Source organism: Dreissena polymorpha, chromosome 4 (genome assembly GCF_020536995.1).
Source record: "Dreissena polymorpha isolate Duluth1 chromosome 4, UMN_Dpol_1.0, whole genome shotgun sequence".
Lineage (NCBI taxonomy): Eukaryota > Metazoa > Mollusca > Bivalvia > Myida > Dreissenidae > Dreissena > Dreissena polymorpha.
The window spans coordinates 79,850,139-79,873,268 of NC_068358.1; the positions used below are offsets into that span (position 1 = coordinate 79,850,139).

A 23,130-nucleotide genomic window follows, 5' to 3' on the forward strand; every position below is an offset into this window, starting at 1 on the left:
CCCCCCCCCCCCCCCTCCCGAAAATATTGGATTTCATTGCAGAAGGAGCGTTATGTTGTTATCTTCCTGCGACATTTGGCAATGTTATTCCTCAATTTCTTCCTCTAAAAAAGTAAAGGATTTAGCATGTTTTCCATGGTAACCTTTTCCATGTCCGTGTATTTTTTGGCGACTCTGTAAAAATGTAGAGCCACGCACACGGCGTGTGTATTTATTTAGACGAGTCGTCAAACTTTGTGCGACGTGACGCCAAAAACCAAGAGTGCGTTTCACTAACATAGCGTATATTTACGCAACTTTAGGTTTACGCACATAATTTACGCCGAACGTAAATTACTGCGTACGCCGTTTCACTAAAATGTGCGCAAAATTTACGCTGCGCGTAAGTGTTGTTTAGCCTGTCAGGTGCGCGCGGACGCTTGAGAAGGTCATCGTCTGCAACAGTATCTACTGTAAACAATGGACGCGAAAACGAAGGTAAAGAAAGCGATTTGGTCCAAAAACGAGTTTGAGACGCTCGTTTGCGAGTACGAGAATAAATATGACGTGCTCGATGGTGGTCTGTCTATTTCCCTCACTGGAATGGACAAACGGAAAGCATGGGAAAGCGTTATGGACGCATAAGTGGTTTAAACTTTAACATGCAAAGCCCCAGATTAATCATATCGTCACAAACATTCAAGAAACAAAACAAAATTTAGAAAATAATTTAGATATGAACTATTTAGTAACTGGTGATTGATCAATTTATTTGAAGCCCCTGTTTTGACATTAAACTGATACAACGTACAATTTAAGCATGTAGTGTCCTTGCTAAATTCAAGTTACTGTACAGTATAAAATCTGAATAGATGCTTGTATTCTTCATTTTTAGAGCTTATAACTGGTGCTGGTGGTAAAAGTATAACATGTTATGAATTTTTGCTAGACTGAAATTGCATTTTTAGTGTCAACAGCACCAGCTTAATAAGCCGAACTGTTGATGAATGCAAGAAGAATGTTAGCGACCTGAAGGTGAAAGCCCGTAAAAAAGAAAGAGCCAGGGTGCAGTATGAGCGGGGCACGGGTGGAGGACCCCCTTCAGAGGAATTGAGTCCTCTAGAAAAAAAGGTAATTTCCAAAGCGCTTATATATTCAGATTTATTTTTGTTCTTTTTACTGAGTGTTAAATATAATTATTCTTTGTATGATAACCAGAAAATTACCTTTAAATTGTAGATGCTGGAACTCCTTCCTTTGGAATCGGTACATGGCCATGAAGATGGTTTTGATACTTTCAAGCCCAGTTCTTCAGGTATTCCATAATTCCATGAAATACCACACGCACTGGCTGAGATTAAAGTTGTTTTGTATGCAATTGTATATATATAAAGATTAATGTTAATTGTTTAAAAGTGACATTTATATGTTATGCAATACAAATACATGGAAGTTGTTATTTATAATTGTGTTCTGTTTATGATCAATATATTGATTTATTTGCATGAACACTGCATTTATGAAACTTAATTTATGAAATTTATATTATCGCATCAATGCATGGTCTGGGTAACTCATCCAAGTCTGCTGTAATTGGTAAGTCATATGATATATATTAATATTAATTTGTATTAACTAATTAACCAATATGTCTATGACACTATTCGGTTACTTCATATCTTGTCTTGTTTTGCATATACAACAGCCTACGAATAAATTTCAATAATTTATTTAAGTATATTTAATTTGCTGTCCAATACAAACTCTAATAATAAAAAGTATTGCATTATTATCATTTAATGCATACGCAAAATAGAAAAAGACATGAATACTGTAAAGCATGTCTTTCTGTTTTTATTTCCAGAATACAAGGTTGATGACAGCACGCCTGAGCCCAGTGGTAATTATTGTAGCTGTATATAAATAAGAAAAATAAAATATGACAATATTAAAATATTAACAAGCAAATTCGTTAAAATTGATATCCCACGCCTATATACTTCTGGACACAAAAGTGTTATATTTGACACTAAAAAAGCTTTTTTTCAAGATACAAAGGGCCATAACTCTGTTTTTAACAGATGGTATACAATGCCATTTGGCGTGCATCATCCTCTTATGTATATATATACTCATACCAAGTTTCAATGAAATCCACCAAAGCACTTCCAAGATATGGCTCCGGACACAAAAGTGCTGGACGGACGGACGGACAGCCGGACGGACAGACAACACCACAATATCCCTCCGCCTCTGGCGGGGGATAAAAAGGGTTTATTAGTTTAGTACAGTCTCATCATCATATATACAATCAAACATAAGCACAATAATAAAATGCTGCCACTCGGAAGTATCCAGTTATAACTTATAAAAGACTAGAAAATTAAATCAACATATACGTCATCATAATACCTCTCTTCCAAATACCATAAAGTTATATAGTCTCCACTAAAGTCTGGAAATCAGTTAACACAGCTTTGCACAATCTTAGAGTTATGAGACTTATTCGCATATATCACAGTACAGTGAAAGACTATATTACATATTACAAGTTTGATTGCCCCCACTGACCTCACTATATAATTTGCCATAAGAAATTAACCATAAAATACTGAAAGCGAACATAAAGCACTATTGCGCAATGTTTAAAAAAATGACTTACAAAATCATATATCGCCTATGGTCAGATCATCAACGAACGGGTCAGTGGTGACACTCAAACACAGGGATATAACATGATTTATCAACTTTAAAAGGTAATGTTAAGTCATTTAAGCAATAAAATTCTTAAGTATTAAAACAGTTTTTTATTTTTGGTCGGAAATGACAAACACACCAATTTATTAATACTACATGAATGATGGTTTAGTACATAAGTATAATAGATAGTATAACAAACATTTAAACAGGAAATTGGTGGATACACTTAAAACTTTGAATTTAAGAGTGACTGAGTCAACTTGAAAGGTGTGTACTCATCTCCCTCCTAGAACATTAGTTTACATTATAATATTATATCCTTTCACAGTATTTCATTTTGATACAACATGAAAGCTGTAAACACTTGCAGATATTCAGTGTCAGCAAAGTCAGAAAGCTGCCAGTGTGAGTTCCACACCAAGTAAGTGTAATACAACATAAGTTTACAAAATTGAAATAAATAATATCCAATATGCTTATATGCCTTCCAGAGAAAATTTAAAAACAAGTTTCACATCACTTTACAGGCAAAAAAGAGAAGACGCCACAGAAAAGGAAAATAGGTAATTTGAAAAATTGTTATTTAACAATATTTGTTATGCATGAGATTTCTGATAACAAAGGCACATGCGGCTACCTCTTTCAATCAATTACAGAAAGCTTGAGATTATTCCCTCCTCACTACCGTACTATACAATACAGTACTTTATCATAATTATTGAGGGAAAGTTTCGAAACAATGCAATATGGGTGTACTATTCAAGAAAGTGGGAATGAGAAAAGGTAGACAGATGCATGAATAGTCTGATTACTAATTTTCAATATAACAGGGTATAACTATAAAGTCCCTAAATATTTCTTACATGTACTATAATGCAGGGTTATACACTTAACATTTTTACCCATTAGCCCAACAAATTTTAGGAGCCTTGGCTACTGGACTCTTGTAAATTTATATCGCTGTTATTGTTTGAATCGGTTATTCAGGAGATGTTACAGCTTACCAGGAAAGGCTGATGAACTTACAAGAGCAGCAGCTTGAACTAAAGCGAATGAAAATAGAGGAAATGCAGAAGATGCGAAAGGTTGAAGAGCAGAAGTTGGAGGAATTGAAGAAGATCCATACTTCTGTGGATGCCCTTTTGTCATTTGTTATGCTAAATCAGTGTTAAGTAGAGTATAAATCGTCAGGACTCCAGTACTTGTAGTTAATGACTTGAAACCATTTCAACCTTGCACCACTCAAAATGTGCAGTTCCATGAGTTACACATGCATGCCAAATATCAAGTTGCTATGATCAATACTGCAAAAGTTATGACAAAACTTTAACTTAGGTTAAAGTTTGGGACAGTCACACACAATGACAGACAGACAGGCCAAAAACATTATACCCCCTTTTTTTTTAAAGGGGGCATACAATTATAATTACAAGTACATACTAAATTGTCCTTAATCAATAGTGAAACAGGTAAATTTTCACTTGCTGAACATAATCACCAACATCAACCAAATAATTACAATTCCATGTGGGAATTAAAAGCCAGTCGAATGATACGCCCTAGTCAATCAGAACACAATGCAGGCGTATCATTCGACTGACTTTGAATTTTCAATGAAGCAGGTAATAAGAACATATCCTTTAAAACATTGCAATTATTCTATGCCTGCATTGCTGATTGTTGCCCTCAGGATACAGATTCTGTGGATCTTCATCAATGCCCACTTCTTCTTCTTCATTGTCAAAAGGTATCTTGAGGTCAAGGCACAAATTGTGGAGTTTGGCACACACCACAACCACCTCCATACACTTGCCAGGACGGAATGGAAGGACACCACCACTTCTATGCAGACACCTGAAATTGTTTTTTCATATTACCACTAACATGGCAGACCCTAATTTTTTCTAACTGACCCAACCGTTTTTTTTACTCTTCCAAGTAGAGATTGGAATGAAAGAATTTACTGGCTTTTCAACATGTTTTTTTTTACTTGACCGTTTTCTCATAATTAGAATTGTGCTAATTTGGAAATACACAGAAATATTCAATGCTTCAAAGACATTTGGAAGATTTTGTCATTGAAATATATAAATATATAGTTCTATGGTAATCAAATAAAGCAATACAATCCTGCAATTTTGACCGGCTACTCAAGCTAAAGATTTAAATACAGTCCTTACAATATTTCTTATTTGATAACGATAACAATAGTTATTGGCATGCATAACACGTACCCGTTTTATTATCAATTGCTTTAAAAAATAGTGATACATGTACATAAATCAACATGAAAAAAACTGACATTAATTCTGCTAAGCTACACAATTTTAAGAAAAACAAAATACTTATTTATAATATACTAAGTATGCAATTTGAACAAACACTCAAATTTACCTAAATCTAGCCTTCAAAAGTCCAAATGCTCTTTCAACACAAATTCAAGTTCGGCTGTGAGCCCCGTTGAATCGCAATTCTTGTGCTGTTTGTGGGTTGTTCTAAAACAAATGGAAAATTCATTTCAAACATTGAAAATTGCAAAGTAGTTCATAAACAATCTGAATACTCTATTTTAAATATTTTTCAAATAAAAAATTATAAATAAATGTTTAGAGAATGTTATTCTGAAATTAAAAAAATAATAATGGAAATGTTTATTTCCATATAAACAAGCAAATTCATTAACTTGGTATCCGCTGCCGAATGAAAAGTTCTTTAGATTTAATCAATAAACGGTACAACTCCGAAAAGACAAAATCATCCTGAATACACTAAGGATGATAATACACATTTAGTTTGAATTTCATTAAATTCCATACTACAGCCGAGACAGACAAAATGCTCAATTTCAGTCATTTAAAGGTCCATAACTCTAGAAATTAACACCAAAAATCTATATTTAGCACCATAATATGCCACTAAACTGAAGATTTATTTTAAATTTCATGACTTCGTACAATAGTTATTTACAAATAGCTCATGGCAGAAAAAAATACTGAATTTCAATCAATTAAGAGGACAGTACTCTTGAAATACGAAGTCGAGCCCTACAAAATTTATGTAATGAACCACCCCATTACGATGATTCATATTTATTTTAGTTTAATTACATTCCATGCAATAATTGCTGAGAAAATAGCTCTGTACTGACAAAATTCCATTAATTTCAATTACTGATCAAAAGGAAATTTTATTGTTGATTATATTGTAGAGCATAAGCCGTCAGTATGCCCCTTTAATACAACAAGAAGATAACAAAAACCTACAATCCAAGAAAATACCTTGGGTGTTATCAGGTATTCTCTCAATGGATAACCAGAATCTCCCAATAGCCATCCTGGCTTGTTGGTAGCAAGGTGGTCCTTCAGTGAAGAGTTATCAAATACTGTGGTATCGTGTGTTGAACCAGGCCACTTTGCATTGACATTGGTAAACCTGTGCATATTTATGACAATGTATCAAATGCTTAAAAGTGCATTTCAATCCGCATCCTAACAGACTAAAATGGACTTTTAACAATACTTCAGTGTACAAAATATTCATTGAAAATTAGAAGTTACGTTGAGCTAGAGTTCGAATCGTGTTGGGAATAATATTTTTAGGCGTTTTAAGTTATTGTAATAATTATTTCATCAATAAAGTAGTGTTCCTCATTTTCTTATATTAGTAAAAATTGAACTTTGTGCTATACTTAATGTTTGCATTTATATAGGTTAATACTGTCAATATGCCCCTTAAGTTAATGATGTACTTTATTGTTGATTATTAAAAAAAAAAGGAAAGACATAATTATTATAACTATATGAAAAAGGTTTATACAACTAGTAATGTAATTTTATTTAAATACAAACATCTATGTTGTAATTGAAACTGGTTCTAAGGGAACAAAACAAAACTAGAGCTTTGTCACAGATGTGATGAATACCTCCACGTGACACATTGAAACAGAATATTTTGGAAAACTGGGAATAATGCACGTGCGTGAAGTTTCAGCCCAGATAAGCCTGTGCAGTCCCCACAGGCTAATCAGGGACGACACTTTTCGCATAAACTAGATTTTCAATAAGATTATGTGTCTCTTACATCATTTAAACAATAAATTCAATTAAAGCTTAAATTGTCGTCCCTGATTAGGGATGACAATTTACGCACAAGCATTTTGCTTAGAAAACAACACATATAGCCCCATTACATTATTTTTTGATGAAGAAGATGGCCTCCACAAAGAATGTGCTTATGTTATTCATATATGCAAATAATTCCTTTTTTTCAATGAATTCATTAGAACATATATCAGTTTACACAATAGTAAATAGCAGTAATAAATAGTCGCTTCATGAATGTTAGGGCATCTAATTTATTAATAAAGCTTTGGAGTTTATGCAAATAAAATGCTGGAAACGGACATAATTTGTGCATAAATTGAGGTGCATTAGTATACATGAACCATATTTTGCCTTAAGGGTACAAACCCCATAAAATCATTTTTTATCAGCAAAACGTTCATTAACCATTATATCGCTGTAGGTTGGAATATGTCAGCCTGGTTAGTGGCATATTTAAGCTAAGTTCGTTTTAGCAATGATGCGTTTCAACCGCAGAAGAATTAAACAGCTTTTAATAGAAAATTGTTTAATTAATTTAGGAGAATGTTTTCCCAATAAAGTTTTCTTAACCCTCTGACCGCTGGAACTTGAATTTGAAGGCCTTTGCAAACAGTTTGGATCCAGATGAGACGCCACAAAATGTGGCGTCTCATCAGGATCCAAACTGTTTGCTATTCTGATAGTATTCTTTGAAAAAAAATCGAAGAAAATGTTTATTTTAGAAATTTAGCAGACAACATTTTAGCAGACAACAAATTTCCCAGCATGCAAAGGGTTAAGACATACCTGTTGAATACACCGGCACACAGAGCTCCTGCTGACTCCATGGAGATCTCCAACCTCGCTGAAAAAAATCTCCTTTTGCCAGGTAACGTAGTGTTACTAGGAGCTGAAAAAGAGACCCATGCAATCAAATAAAAAATATTAATAACATTTGTCTCTCAAAATTACCAAAGACCTATCAATATACAAAGATTGGTAACATCCATCAGACCAATAGAAATTATCGGAAATTCGAGCGGCGGAATCGAGATCTAGATCACGTGACATCAATCGAGCAGACGACGCCATTTAGAAGCCGAGTCGTGTAAACAATTGCCATCATCGTTATCGTTTTCACACCTGTCTTTATTGACTTTAAGGTTAGTATTATCGAATATCAATTAACCACCCATCGCTGTATTGTATCAATAAGTGTAAACGTCAATAATTAATCTAATTACGATGTAACTGTGCAGATAATTTGGTTATTATATCGCTATATTGAAATACAACGTAGTGGCAAGCGGGTGGGGGAAGGTTTCGCAAATCAGCTTCTTTCGACTAGTTTCCATAGTCATTTACGAGTAAGCTTAAAACAACTGAAACTAAATAATGTCTTGAATGTATTTAACTTAATGTCTTCGCCATAAAAAGCCTTTGTTATAAATTAATATAATGTTCGTTTTTCAAATTTTTGTGAAAGAGTTTTTAATATAAAAACACACACACACACACAGTACATATCTGTTGAGTGTAAATAGAAATTAAACAAATTGCAATATTCAATTATTTTTTGGATAACAGACAGTAATTTCAAGCATAGATTTATTTATATTGAGAATGATTTATTTTTTGTTGTAAAACATATACTTGAAATTTAAGTTAATGTTCTGAAAGTTTTTTTGTAGTTGCAGTTTTGCATTCAAATACCTCAGAAATATATTTGCCGCCTTTTTGTATAACTTTGCTGTTTATGGATAGATTTGGTTCATTTTGGACTTATTTCGTTTCATGTTCATATTGCTACATTGTTAGACTAAACTCATAGCACTATATTTAGTACACACTTGAATATCTCTTCTTGTAAGACATATACTTAAATGTTTCGGACATTGAAACATTGAGACGGGAAGACTTCAAAAATAGCTTGGACGCCTTTTTGTATAACTTTGCTATTTGTGGATAGATTTGTTTCATTTTGGACTTATTTTGTTTCATTTTCATATTGCTACATTGGTAGACTGAACTCTTAGCACTATATTTAGTACACACTTGAATATCTCTTCTTGAAAGACATATACTTAAATGTTTCGGACATGTACACATTGAGAAGGGAAGACTTCAAAATTAGCTTGGACGCCTTTTTGTATAGCTTTGCTATTTGTGGATAGATTTGGTTAATTGTAGACTTATTTTGTTTCATTTTCATATTGCTACATTGGTAGACTAAACTCATAGCACTATATTAAGTACACACTTGAATATCTCTTCTTGAAAGACATATACTTAAATGTTTCGGACATTGAAACATTGAGAAAGGAAGATTTCAAAAAAAGCATGGACACCTTTTTGTATAACTCTGCTATTTGTGGATAGATTTGTTTCATTTTGGACTTATTTTGTTTCATTTTCATATTGCTACATTGGTAGACTGAACTCTTAGCACTATATTTAGTACACACTTGAATATCTCTTCTTGAAAGACATATACTTAAATGTTTCGGACATGTACACATTGAGAAGGGAAGACTTCAAAATTAGCTTGGACGCCTTTTTGTATAGCTTTGCTATTTGTGGATAGATTTGGTTAATTGTAGACTTATTTTGTTACATTTTCATATTGCTACATTGGTAGACTAAACTCATAGCACTATATTTAGTACAGACTTGAATATCTCTTCTTGTAAGACATATACTTATATGTTTCGGACATTGAAACATTAAGAAGGGAAGATTTCAAAAATAGCATGGACGCCTTTTTGTATAACTCTGCTATTTGTGGATAGATTTGTTTTATTTTGGACTTATTTGTTTCATTTTCATATTGCTACATTGGTAGACTAAACTCTTAGCACTATATTTAGTACACACTTGAATATCTCTTCTTGAAAGACATATACTTAAATGTTTCGGACATGTACACATTGAGAAGGGAAGACTTCAAAATTAGCTTGGACACCTTTTTGTATAGCTTTGCTATTTGTGGATAGATTTGGTTAAATGTAGACTTATTTTGTTTCATTTTCATATTGCTACAGTGGAAGACTAAACTCGTAGCACTATATTTAGTACACACTTGAATATCTCTTTGTGTAAGACATACACTTACATGTTTCATACATTTACACATTGAGAAGGGAAGACTTCAAAAATAGCTTGGACGCCTTTTTGAATAACTTTGCTATTTGTGGATAGATTTGGTTAATTGTAGCCTTTTTTTGTTTTATTTTCATATTGCTACATTGGTAGACTTAACTCATAGCACTTAATTTAGTGAACACTTGGATATCTCTTCTTGTATTACATATACTTAAATGTTTCGGACATGCATGCGTGTAGTGTCATCCCAGATAAGAATGGTCAGTCCGACAGGCCAATTAGGGGTGACCATTTTCGCTTTAAAGTAATATTTGGATTATAAAGGACCACACTTAACGCACACGCATTAATCTCATTTTTCCCAGAGGTTTCTCTGATATTGTCATAATAAGATTGTTTTGAGCTTGTAAAATGTTTGTTTTACTTCAATATGTTTTGCTTATTAAGGACTGAAGGACTTATTTCAATAAAATCGTCTTGAGAATTTTGCGAGTATATTTTGAATAGATGTGCACTTTTACACTCTTTTTAAAGTAAACAAATAACTAAATTAAAAAAAATCATTTGGCTTTGATCATTGAACCGGAAAAAAACACATCGCGTCTAATGCATAATCAGATAAATAAAACAAACGTCAGCATATGCATGTAACAACATTCGATATGGAGGTAAAAAGTGGATTTAACAGGACACAATAAGAAAGATGGTCTCGCTGGTTCAGTGAACTCTGATCTTCACAAAGGTTGTAATAAAACCTTTCCAATCAAATACGCCTATTGAAGGTTTTCTTACATTGGCAATCAGCGATTAAAACGAATTTAGTCAAATAAGAAAATAAAATGTCTCTTTAAAAGTATTGTTAACAATACCAATACTAAAGTTTTATGGTGCTAAGTGAATAACAATGCATGCGTAATTTTAAATGTCGACTCAGCAGACGGTTCATCCAGTGGGTATAATTTCCGATAATTTCCGATCAAACAGATATTACATGTAAATGAACTATAAAACATAAGTTTCGGACCAGGATAAAAGATCGGCCTTTGAAATGTTTACACTTTATAACAATGTTGATTTTAAATTATATGTAGTGGTTGATCCTCGTAGATTGCATTTTATGATACAATTTCCTCTTTATTAAAAGCAACGCTTTGTTATATGGTACGAGCGAAAATTCCTCTTTATTAAAAGCAACGCTTTGTTATATGGTACGAGCGAATCGGAGCGATATGTCTTTGCGAAACACCGTTATGGTTTATTGAAATCTGTGTTATATTGTTTTAACCTTGGTCAATAGTAAGTTGCGTCAATTGCTTATTCATCAATAATTTAAAAGCGCAGGCCTAACCATTAAGTATTTAATAAGTAACCTTTGCTAAAAATCATGAATCGTCAGAATTTCTTCTACAATTATTACTGCAAATATGTTTCTTCTGCTACTGCTGCTTTGCTGCTACAACTACTACTTCTTCTACTATTTATAAATATTTCTTCTTATGCTTCTGCTAAACATGAAAAACAAAACTGTTTATTGTGAATAAATGAATAAGTTCTGTTCTCATTTTTGTTTAAGAGGATACTAATGTTATTATTACGATTAGTATGTGGACGATTATTATTACATGTTCATACTTCAATTTCTCTCACGCATACTTTATGTTGATGAAACCATATCTGCACATATAATATGTACATTTATATGAACATTTATTTTTTGCAGGATGCTGTGGAAGAAACGCAGTAAGGGCTTTTGTACACAGAAGTACCTATGGAAAATACCTGCTCTATCGAAGAAAAAAACCCTGCTCTATCGGGATTGTCAAATGATTCATGTTCTGGCAACAGTCCAACATGTAGTAATTTTTATGTCCAAACCTGTGATGAGGGGAATACTGTGTTCGTTTAGATGATGATTCAGGGTTGCTGAATACAGGATTCATTGATAATGGTCCAGACATAATGAACCTGGAAGATGAGACGGACATTTTGAATTGTGGATTTTTGGAAGACTTTGAACAGAATGCAAATGGGAGAACGACACTAAATCATCAGGAATGTGACATTGAGGAGGTGGAGGTTGATTGTGTTGACTTTTTAAAACTACAGACTGAAGTTCAGGAAAATATCAGTCAGGATTTCATGGTTCGTAAAGACAGAAGCAAATTGACATTGATGCAGATGTACTCGCACGGTGATGCTGCCTCCGTAAAACTGTCCATAGAGGTGCACTCTGACTTCAAATGCAATTTGTTCGTGCATAGAAAACCAGTGCCTCGTAGTCATGTCATTTGGACAGATCTGCCATTGTTATTTAACAGGGTTTCTGTGATAATGGAACTTTGTAGGAGACTTGCTGTGAACTCTTTCTGTAGTCTGCAGCTGCAAGAAGTAATTAATATGAATAAACTATATGTATTAGACTTGACCGTATTTATTTTGTTTTAATCTGTACAGATCTTGCAAAGTATCCACGTTGGTCACCTGTTTAACACAAAAATGTTACAGAAATGTTGTTCTTTCATTTTATGAATCTCGTTCTGAGAAAATTGGACATAATGTTTTTGCGTAAATTGTCATTCCAGATTAGCCTGTGCAGTTCATACAGGCTAACCAGGGACGACACTTTTCGCTTATATGACATTTTTCGTTTAAATAAAGTCTCTTCTTAGTAAAAAACCAATTAAGGCGTAAAGGGTCGTCCTTGATTAGCCTTGGTGGACTGCAAAGGCTAATCTGGGATGAAACTACGCACAAGCATTATGTCCAGTTTTCTCGAAACGCCACTCGTGAAATGAAACAAAATTTCTTCAATAAAAAGGTATTTCGTTAATTTATTATTAACTGTTGTGTAATGTTGTATGTTGTTAAATATGCTATTAAACTATCAAATAATTTACATGCGTTTTTTCGTTTGTTAATTCTATGCAACGTTTACCCTCGATGGGGGATACGTTCTGCTTAGGTACTACGGTATACTTTTGCTCAATGCAATTCAGCATGGACACCTTTTATTGCTTTTAACGTATATAATAATTTGAATGTCTACAGAGAATTTAAATGTGTGCGTAAGGCTACAAAATGCGAAAGAAGCATAGGAAAACGGGGCTTAAGTTATTTACGTAATTTGTCCGTTTTTCCAAAGACGTATCAGTATATTGTTAGGTATTTAATTTTTCCTGTTTTCCTTACTTTAATGGTCTATTTCCTAAAACAAGAACTATTTTAATAAACGCTGTTTCGACTTCTGAATTTTTAAGAGATACATGGAAACCCGTTATAGCGTACCTTTGAGATTTGTGTCATGCTTTTTCAAGACGTGACCCCGGAACCCGGAAATACTTTTATACTCCATTTTGCACTCTGGACAAATATAAATTGCAATTTGCTTCCCATTTGAATTATCAATAGCATCTTCGTCTGCTGTATATTCTCCTAAAATTTCATCGAGGTCTAAATCATCATCCCATGAAAAAAAATCGGTTTTGTTATATTTTGCCATGTGAATATGGTGTACATGAAAAATGATATGATATTCTTATGTTAAAACTAATACGTTTGTAGGAATGTTGTGTAGGTTAACCCGGGGGTCTGTCCCGGGGTCACGGGGCCTTATTTTGGGAAATCATGTTAAAAAAGGTGCGAAATCTGTCAACCTAATATGCAAGTGTACTAATCTGACACCTGTTGAAGCTACACTGGCCTGCTAACTTCCCGAGATTCTCCTTCAGTAGACGTTCAACTGGCGCCGGTTTTAATCTAAACTACCGTGAATGCTCCTTCAATATGTCTGAAAAGTGATTTAAATAACAAGAATTTTTAACTACTCGTTTCGTTTTATTACAATATTCTAGGCGTCTTCTTTGTTTAATCTCGGATCTTAAATAAACATGTTTATTAATAGATCAATGAATCTCTACGGAAATATCCACCAATAAACATTGTTTAAGGATAGATCTGTGCTACTAATAACTACAACAATTACTAATGTGTCATAAGATTTTTCTTTTTAGCGTACATACAATATTTCCCGCATGCATGACTGCAAAATTGGACGCTTATTTGACTTAAAACTTTAGAATAAATAATTTTTGATGATTCTTTGAACCGATGAATTAGTGACATTAAAATTAATTAAATAATTTTATTACCATAAAGATTATTTTTATTGCATCGGTCCTTTAATTATTTAAAGCAGTATTCTGTACCACCAAAGACACCAGCAAGTTACGTTCATTTGATTTGATAACCGTTCATATTTTGCGAATCAATCGACACGTTACTGACGATCTCGTTACAGACGAACTATTCGTTGTACCTAGCCTTTGGCCACGTGACTAAATCTCGTTCCCTCCGGGAGAAAATCCGCGATAACCCGATAACGCTTATCTTTGTATATTGATAGGTCTTTGAAATTACTTATGTGATATATAACCTTTATTAAATTTCCTGAACAATAGTTTATCCATGTTTGTTCAGAAATAACTATAAAGTGGGACTACACAAACACAAGTTTGTTTGTAAATAATATTAATAAATAACACACACAAAAATGTCACTCACTGTCAAAATCAGTTACTCTTCAAAAAAAATTCAACTGAAGTTCTATAAACTCGTACCATAAGAAGCAGATGAATCAATGCATTTCGTGCATGTTCTACGGTATATAATGTTAAGACTTATATTTTTTAGATAGAGAAACAAACAAGAATAAAATTCCAAACTAAATTGTGGAGATACCACATCAGCTTTTCGTTCACAACAATATGGCGTCCGTGTATTCAAGGGAAATAAACAACGAAAACAGGTGTCGGTTATGTGGTACTAAATTGCACAAAAAAGGATTTTAATATATATTATGGTATTCATGTTCGAAAAGACAAACAAACAACGTACACCGACCTTTGTTCTGACGTTCAGTGAGTGACTCCTGTCACTCAAAGGCTCGCAATCAGCACGAATTAACTCCTCAAGGTAAATAATACCCTCCGTCGACAGACGATACCTCTCAACGATTTGCTTTTCGCTCAGATAGCTTAAGGTGTCGATTCGTGCTCGGAATATTCGAGGACGAATCTCGCGTATTGCAAACGCTTTAGCAACGGCAGCCATGACACTTCCGGATTTACGCCAATTTTTTCTGATTACATATGTGACGTTAATGTACGCCAGAATTTACGCACAGCGTTAATTTACGCTGTTTAGTGAAACGCATTTTTGAGAACAACATTTGCGTACGCAAATATTCACGGAAACTATTTGCGTACGCATCTTAGTGAAACGCACTCTAAGCCCGTAATTATTTTCTGCTGAAACTGATTTTATTTGGGGTATTTGGCAAACAGAAAATTGAATTCGTTTTTAATTAAACTGTAAAATAAATACTCTTTGAATGAAACAACAGCATGCTCGCTGAGTCTTGAGCGAGCATACTGAACTTTTATTTAACTCGTATATCTATAACTCGACTTAACTTAAGGGAAATGTAAAGCTGTGAACATTTTCCCACTTATCTGTCAAAAGAGCTGCATTTGTAGCTTCTGAGCATCATCTAATGAAGATGTTTCGCTGACGCTATCTCTAAAAACATCTGGATAAAACGGAGCGTTCGCCGACATTTTGAAAATTTGCGCCATGTAAACATAATCTGGTACCCGTGTCCGAGTATTGAAGGGCGACCACACAGTCGTGGAACGAGTAAAGTCTACGCAGTGAGAACTACCCCTCACCAGTGAAAAAAAGACTACTTCGTATGTTTGGAGTTAAAGCCACACTACTTGAAATGAAAGTAAATTTAATGATAAATAAAAAACATATTTTATCTATGCCAATTAGAATATATTTGGTGGTAACAAGGTAGAAATACGCCTTTTTTGTGCTTTAAAACTTAAAAATAATCGCGTTTGTCGAAATGGACGTATACGTCTAGAAATCCTACTTTCGGTTTTAAAAGCGGTACCGTTTGAAATATAATAAATTACTTGATAACTAGGCTATAGATATTATTTTATCTATGAGAATTAGAATACATCTGGTGGTTACAAGGTAGATATCCGTCTGTTTGTGCTTTAAAACTTTAAAATAATCGCGTTTTTCGAAATGGACGTACACCGTATAGAAATCCTACTTTCGGTTTTAAAATTAAAATAAATAAATAAATGAATTGCTAACTAGGCTATAGATTTAATGACAATTGTTCACACTTTCAAATTGCATCTATATTTATTTATTGATTAACATGTATTTCATTTCAATGTGTGTGCCTGTGTTGTGTTGTGTACCCAATGTTATTTGCTCAAAGTGGACGTCTTGTTTGCTTGTTTACATAATTTTACCCCTAACCCCCCTTAGCCCTCACTTTTATTGCATTTTTCGAAATTTTAAGAGTTTTCATATTTTTAAGTTTGAAACTGAATTATACGCACGGGCGTACGCCCCTGTAGTTCACAATAAATAATGATCATAAGAAATACGTTACTATGAATGAGTGAATGAATGAATAATACGTACACATATCAATACGGTTGAAAAAAACTGGTAATAGGGGGCCTAGATATCGTTGGTTCAAATAAACAGCAACAAAACGCCGATCGTTGTTAAAAGTAAAAGTATTAAGAAATCCTGACTCGCGCAAATTTAAAAAATAAGATTAACTTGCGAAAAGTACATAAGTATAACACGTTATTCCCGACTGAATTGTTTAATAGAAGACGTAATAAGAATGGATATGCAATTCCACGGGAAGCCAAACCCTGTTTTCGCAACGCTAGATCACTGTCAATTTCGTGGCTCTGCAAATATCGTATAATTTCATCTGCCGAGACACATTGTTAAAGACACTTGATCAATATGCTACTTAAAACAAGTTCCTAAATCTGTCAATAACAATAACAGCCGTGATATATTACTAAAACATTCCATCCGACCTCAGGAAAGACCAGAGATGTTCACAATCTGAGAATGCAAATATTGCGTCAAATATGAAGCAACATAATTCGAATGACGCAATCTATTTTTTTTTTATTAATTCTTAAAACGCGTTGTTTAAATCCCGATGCTTGTTGAAAACGTTTTTACTTACCGCTACATGATTCAACACTTTTTTTATCAAAATGTAATAACATGTGTAACTTTAAAGCAACTGTGAAAAAAAACCGTTTTGTTACCTTTCTTTGATAAACGATTGGAAATTCGTAAAATGGTGTTACTTACTGAATAGAGTACTAAGCAGTAGTGCAGGTCAAGCAGGTCCCCTGAGGGTTACGACAAACACTGTATGCACAAGTCACATTGTGTGGTAATTATATTTAATTAAATGATAATCAGTGCTTTGTTCTGCACAATAATAAGTTCATAAATTATTAACTGTCAAAAGTATTAAACAAAATATCAAATAATGATTGAAAAGCAAAATAATCATCGCCTTCATCACGTATTGTGCAACGGCGAAACGGATTTCATACGAGCATTGTTCGAAAGCTCGGATTCTGATGGTGGTTTGCCGGTATCGAACCTGAATGAGTCAACAACAGATACAAATAATATCATTTAATAGCGATTTGAAACGTATACGATAAAAACAAACACGTGTTAAACAACACATATGTTTAATTATTTAAGTTCATCAAAAGATCACAATACTTTTTACAAACTCTCTCGCATCATCAAGTATAGACAGGCTGCGCCAAAACACCTTAGTTTTACGCTAAATCAATGTATAAACGACAACTGATGATACAACAGTGTTATATAGATTTTTATGGTAGCAAATTCGGCAAAACGTTTTGGTTTTCGTTAAACCTATTTCGCTATACATAATGTATACTTTTACACATTTATAAAAAGTATTTAATGACATATTTATTTTTTCAAATACTTTTTAAAATATATTTTGTTATAAAAAGACTATTTGTTTGCTAATACAATCGACATAAGCACTCTTGATTGAACACTCAACTTTGAATACCAAACAAAGTTTCAGAGACTTCCTCGTGTGCTTTAATAGCAATCTTTTCTAATATAAGTTTGCACAAGCGCGATTCGACAAAACCCGATCTTACTCACTTTATTCAATTTATTGAATTGTGTTTCTCAGGTTTTTCAATATCACGATACTGGATATTGTTTGTATGTGTTTGTACTTGAGGCCAATCTATTATTTTCTTTATGGAAAGTTCCATTCAAAAGCAAAGAAAACAAATACAAGAAATGCCTTTACCCATTTGTGAAAACGTTTGATGGTTAGTGTTAGTTACCAGTAAATAATAAAGGACCCTGCCCCTAAATTTATATTTATGGCTCCTTAAAAGTTAGTTACCAATGAATATAGTTATGGAAAAAAAAACACCGCTCGAACAATTTTAATCGAAACATTCATGATCCATATCTTAGCATTTTAGAATTTTTTTTTTAATTTTCAGCCTGAAATTCTAAAGGAATAATCTAAATCACACTGTCTGTCTGTGAATTTTCAGTCTTAACTGTTATTGATTTAATTTGTTGAACATTATAACATAAACAGAGCGTTTGATGAAACAATTAAATCATTAAACGTTGACTGCAAGTATACCCTCATGAATATTAGAGACAAACCAGGTCTTGCATTCACTCATAATTAACTGCAGGACTGAAATCAATCAATATACAAATGCGTAATTATGTATAACATTTATACATATTACTACTAAAAGCTCAAATGTCATCAAAAGCGATGAAAAATGTTTATTGGAAGAAAACGTGTCTAACAATGACAACAACGCTCAATATTAACTCCTACAATATAACGCAATTCTCAAACCTTGACAATCTTAGTTGTAACACTCGGAGAACCATATTATGTGGAAGTTCGGCGAAAATCGCATACACAATGTAGCGTTTAAGCACAGACGGTTTATATGAAATTTCAAACAAATGGCAATAACTTTTATGTCACCCCAATCGCAACGCCTTTATGATATGCGCTTTAGTACTTGATATAACCCTACTGTTAACAGTTTGACGACAATTGTTTTAGATAAAGTGCAATAACTAATTTAACAATAAGTCAAACAATCGCCAAATATTGATGAATGTGCGCAGATGCACTGGAAGATAAGCACTTTGTTTAAGCTTGAGTAAAATTGCCTGCAACATATAAGAGAAGTTGCACAAAGATAAGTTCTAAGTATTTTAACTCACTGGCACATTCGTGCGCATGCACCTGCGTTATGTCAACCCGAGACAACAATTCGACCATGGCTTTAATGAAGGTTGACATTTTTTGTTGAGCGTTCGCACGGGGTCCTCAAGAAAGTCAACGATTGTATTATTAAAGCGAACATACACAAAGCGACATATTTATCAATCACAATAGATACGTTCTAAATCTACGGTAGAAATTCGACCTCCGTACTTAACAAGTCTTGTATGATATTTTAACACGTTAAGCTACATATAGGTATTTCAGGTTTACAAGATGGCGTGTAAGTGTCACAACGTCGACGGTTGTTTTCAACGCTAAGTTGTCGAACCATGCTCTCAACTACAATCTCTGCCGTTACAAGAAAATAAAGCATTATTATATGAACATTAGTATCATATTTCTTTTTTATTTTGTAAATAGTGAATACGTTTAGGTTTATAATAATATAAAACATTACCTTACCTTTAAAAAAGTAAAAACAACAACAACCGGATATTTTTGTTCCACGTGGCGTTGCTATCATCATATGGTTTTAGTTACCGGTATAACAGCTGGGATTTGATCCAGCTATTCTGGTTCCAGTCAAAGCTATTTGCAGTGGTTGCTTGAATGCTTTGAGCTTTCATGAGTACATGCCTACAGCTCAAAGTTGTTCCTGTTAATAATTTTTTTCATGTACACAAAAAAGTAACACGTATAACTATAAAATCGAGTTGAATCATTTCAATACATCGTAAAAAAACAATAACTGTTACAATCGACATCAATTTGCGTGCCATGCTTTGAGAACTACTCAAAAAATAAACTTGATAAAACAAGTTTTTTCAAACCGAAAGCCGAAGTCTGTAATTGACGAATCGATCTATCTTTATTAGGTTCAAGAGAAAGTCGATGTATTATATTTGTTTGATTAGACACTAGATTTGGCTCGCCGAGAATTAAGGAGATAGTCGATAGCGTATTTTCGAATTCGGAATACTCATCGTTGTCCTTTTCAAAAAGTTACACAATTTATGAACCGTTAACGTGTTGGAAACTTTGGATTAATATCCTTATTACGCGAGCATACAATATTATTAAAGTTGTTTTAAAATTCCGCATCAGTGAAATATTTATGATCTGTGACTTTACACGAAAAAAGCGGTTATCAGTTGCAACTCCATGGGACCCGGAGGGTCAATAGCTGAGAGTTTGATTATTGCAACTAACAACGCTTCATGGATTAGATCAGTAGAAATGTGTTGTGAAAAAGGGCGTATTTGTTGGATCATCCCCTTCGCAACCATTTACAACAACATTATTTATTTAAACTTAATTTGGAAAGTTATATTCATTTTTAGATAGAATTATTAATTATTATGAATACATACGAATACAAACGAAAAGATACGTTCTTATCATTTATTGTGAGTTATAAAACAAATCGTGTTTCTGGTAAGAACGGTTGACACAAAACAAAAAACCTATACATTTTTCAATGACAACGCAATTGCAAAAACATCCAGCTGTTTATTATTGGTAAAACATTGGATCGAATTAAGCATCCTCAGACGAAATACGGCCTGTTTTTATTTCGACATTTTCCATTTTGAATTTTCGTTGTTCTACTTTAAGCTCCACCCGTGGCTAATGACCGCTTAATTGTTATATGCATCGTATAGCAATGCTCACGTGAGGTTTAATCAAACATATGGTAACTCGCCGTATTCTTCTTTTAATTGTCTTAATGGTATACTACGGCCCTAGACCGTTTATATCGATAAAGAAGGACAAATGAATGAGCGGTACAATATTTAATAATTGAATATTGACGTACACCTGTTAATGGCAAATTATTGCATACATATCAATTTAATGTCTTTTGTTTCTGCATCATGCATTCTGACAGCTGTATACAAACTTTTAAAGGGGCCTTTTCACGGTTTTTGGTAAATTGACAAAATTACAAAAAGCTGTTTCAAATTCGCACATTTTCGTTTTAGTTATGATATTTGTGAGGAAATAGTAATACTGAACATTTACCATGCTCTAAAATATCCATTACATGCATATTTTGAAGATTTGAAAACCTGAAAATTATAAAGCGTTGCAACGCGAATTGATTGAATAATTCGGAAAGTTCTGTTGTTGTCGTCATATTTTGGGAAACTACGAGGATTGCTTATATAAGTGAAAAAATACACCCGCTCATAGCATCAGCACGGATGGTCGAGTGGTCTAAGCGGGAGACTTTTTACTCCAGGACTCCAGGGGTCAGTGGTTCCAGGCCTGATGCGGGTTTCCTTTTTTTCCTTTTTTAAATTGCATTCTTGTTTTTTTACTGGAGATTTTTTAGGTCCAATATTTAAATTTATCAATATAAAGCATTTCATGAAAAGCTTCAATACATGCAAAAATCTATGTAAAGGCGCCTTTAATACATTTTACGCATGTGTTCACACAAATATTTATTCACATCATGTAGTTCATACTTATTTAATTTATTATCATTTTGACAACACGGTAAAAATTATGTTTCACAAACACATCGGACATTCACAAAATAACACATCTTAATGTTCACAATATTTCCTGCAAAACCCTCTGTTTCATGATTTAGTTCCAAAACATGTGTGATATTAATCCTATTATTAAGACAATTATCACCGGTGTTATATAGGAAAGTCAAATTAAACCATAATTTACAACAATAAGCTGTATTAAGAAAAACCCTTATGACTTTCTTAGTGTAGACAAACACGCTAATATCAAAACGCGTACACAGTAATTTTTAGATAATTGAATCATTGCAAAATAATTGAATCAGAAACATAGTTATTTTCTTAAGAATTCAAACGAATTGAAAGTATTTTTACACCCTAAATACTCTTTCAACGCCCGTAAGAAACTTAAAATATGATATTTTGATTAATAACATTGACAAAGAATGAAGAATGTAAAATTCCTGCGTGCGTATTTGTTCTTTCAGAACTGGAACGTCCATAAGTCTTCCGATAAGTTCTTTGCTTTTAACGACCGGCCGATATCGACATGGGCTATATAGACCAAAAATACACGTAACATTATTGCGTTGACACATTGCAAAGAAGTGTCTGCACAAAAAAAACAGTAAAACAAGTTCTCAGTACAGAATGAGTTAGTAAATACAAGTAACACAAAGATGTATCCAAAGACCTTTAACTTCTTAGTGTAGCATTAGCCTCAGTGGTATGGAGTTGGGTATTACACGCAACACGTCATCTTCATTTTATTAATTATCTGAAACGATTTTTACAAATGTGCAATATATTTATTTTGATATGAGTATCCAATATACAAAACATTTAACGTTGATCTCTGTGCAAGTTTTTAAAACGATATTAGATCTACTGCTTTTTCTGAACTTGATACAATTTTTGTTGTAGACGACCTAAATGGCAGAGATGGAAATAAATATGATTATATTGTTCAAGACATAATTAATACTGTATATGATGATGACGATGATTACTGCCCAGATCATATACCTAAGTTAGGGCCTTAGTAGATAATTTTGCAATTTTGTACGCATTTAGATCATTTAACTGTAAATGTGTGAACTAAATTTACAAACAAGATATTTTAAAAGCGAGATTTCAAACACACTTTTTGAACTTAATATTAAAATAAGAAAACCGGCAAGTTCTATTACTCGGCCGTTTTGAAACCATGTAACATTAATCTCATTTATCTGTTTAAACGAGATCCACCCAATAGTTAAAGATCAGTTGAAACGAATAGCATGCTGACGTAGAAAACAGCAAAAACTGGTCGCAGCCACAATTCCTTTCTCAACGATGAATGAACACTTAAAGGTCGTATCACTATGAAAGTTTGAGTGAGATCCACAATTCGTTAAAGTGACATTGAAAACACAAGCCTCGGAACGTTTATCTGTAAGAACAAAAGGACGCACAAGTGCAAAGATTTAGCGTTAAAGTTCATACTGTTCAAAATTATTACGTCATCGGATTTCAAGCCGAGTTCAGGATAGTTTTACATCATCAATGAATACATTTTACTGATATGGTTAATAATTATCTAATGCGGATATTTCTGGTTTAAATACTA

At 33.3% G+C, this 23,130-nt stretch overlaps 1 protein-coding gene and 2 long non-coding RNA genes across 4 annotated transcripts; 2 read left to right on the forward strand and 1 right to left on the reverse strand.

Moving 5' to 3' along the window:
• The first annotated feature begins 262 nt into the window (after positions 1 to 262).
• Positions 263 to 3,851, forward strand: LOC127879136 (uncharacterized). Its single transcript, XM_052425805.1, has 6 exons — positions 263 to 1,110; positions 1,219 to 1,575; positions 1,844 to 1,879; positions 3,050 to 3,100; positions 3,207 to 3,242; positions 3,667 to 3,851. Exons 2-6 carry the CDS (start codon positions 1,536 to 1,538, stop codon positions 3,849 to 3,851), a joined length of 348 nt encoding a protein of 115 aa, XP_052281765.1. The 5' UTR covers positions 263 to 1,110; positions 1,219 to 1,535.
• LOC127879138 (uncharacterized) lies at positions 1,693 to 14,969 on the reverse strand. Of its 2 annotated transcripts, none has more exons than XR_008048932.1 (5): positions 14,763 to 14,969; positions 7,569 to 7,671; positions 5,958 to 6,111; positions 5,074 to 5,174; positions 1,693 to 4,533 (listed from the first exon to the last, which is right to left on the reverse strand). It is a non-coding gene; the product is annotated as an uncharacterized LOC127879138 (long non-coding RNA). The 2 variants fall into 2 exon arrangements; XR_008048933.1 differs by having other exon boundaries at positions 14,480 to 14,969.
• On the forward strand, positions 7,735 to 12,757 carry LOC127879137 (uncharacterized). The gene is made up of 2 exons (XR_008048931.1): positions 7,735 to 7,924; positions 11,584 to 12,757. It is a non-coding gene; the product is annotated as an uncharacterized LOC127879137 (long non-coding RNA).
• Positions 14,970 to 23,130: the final 8,161 nt, after the last annotated feature.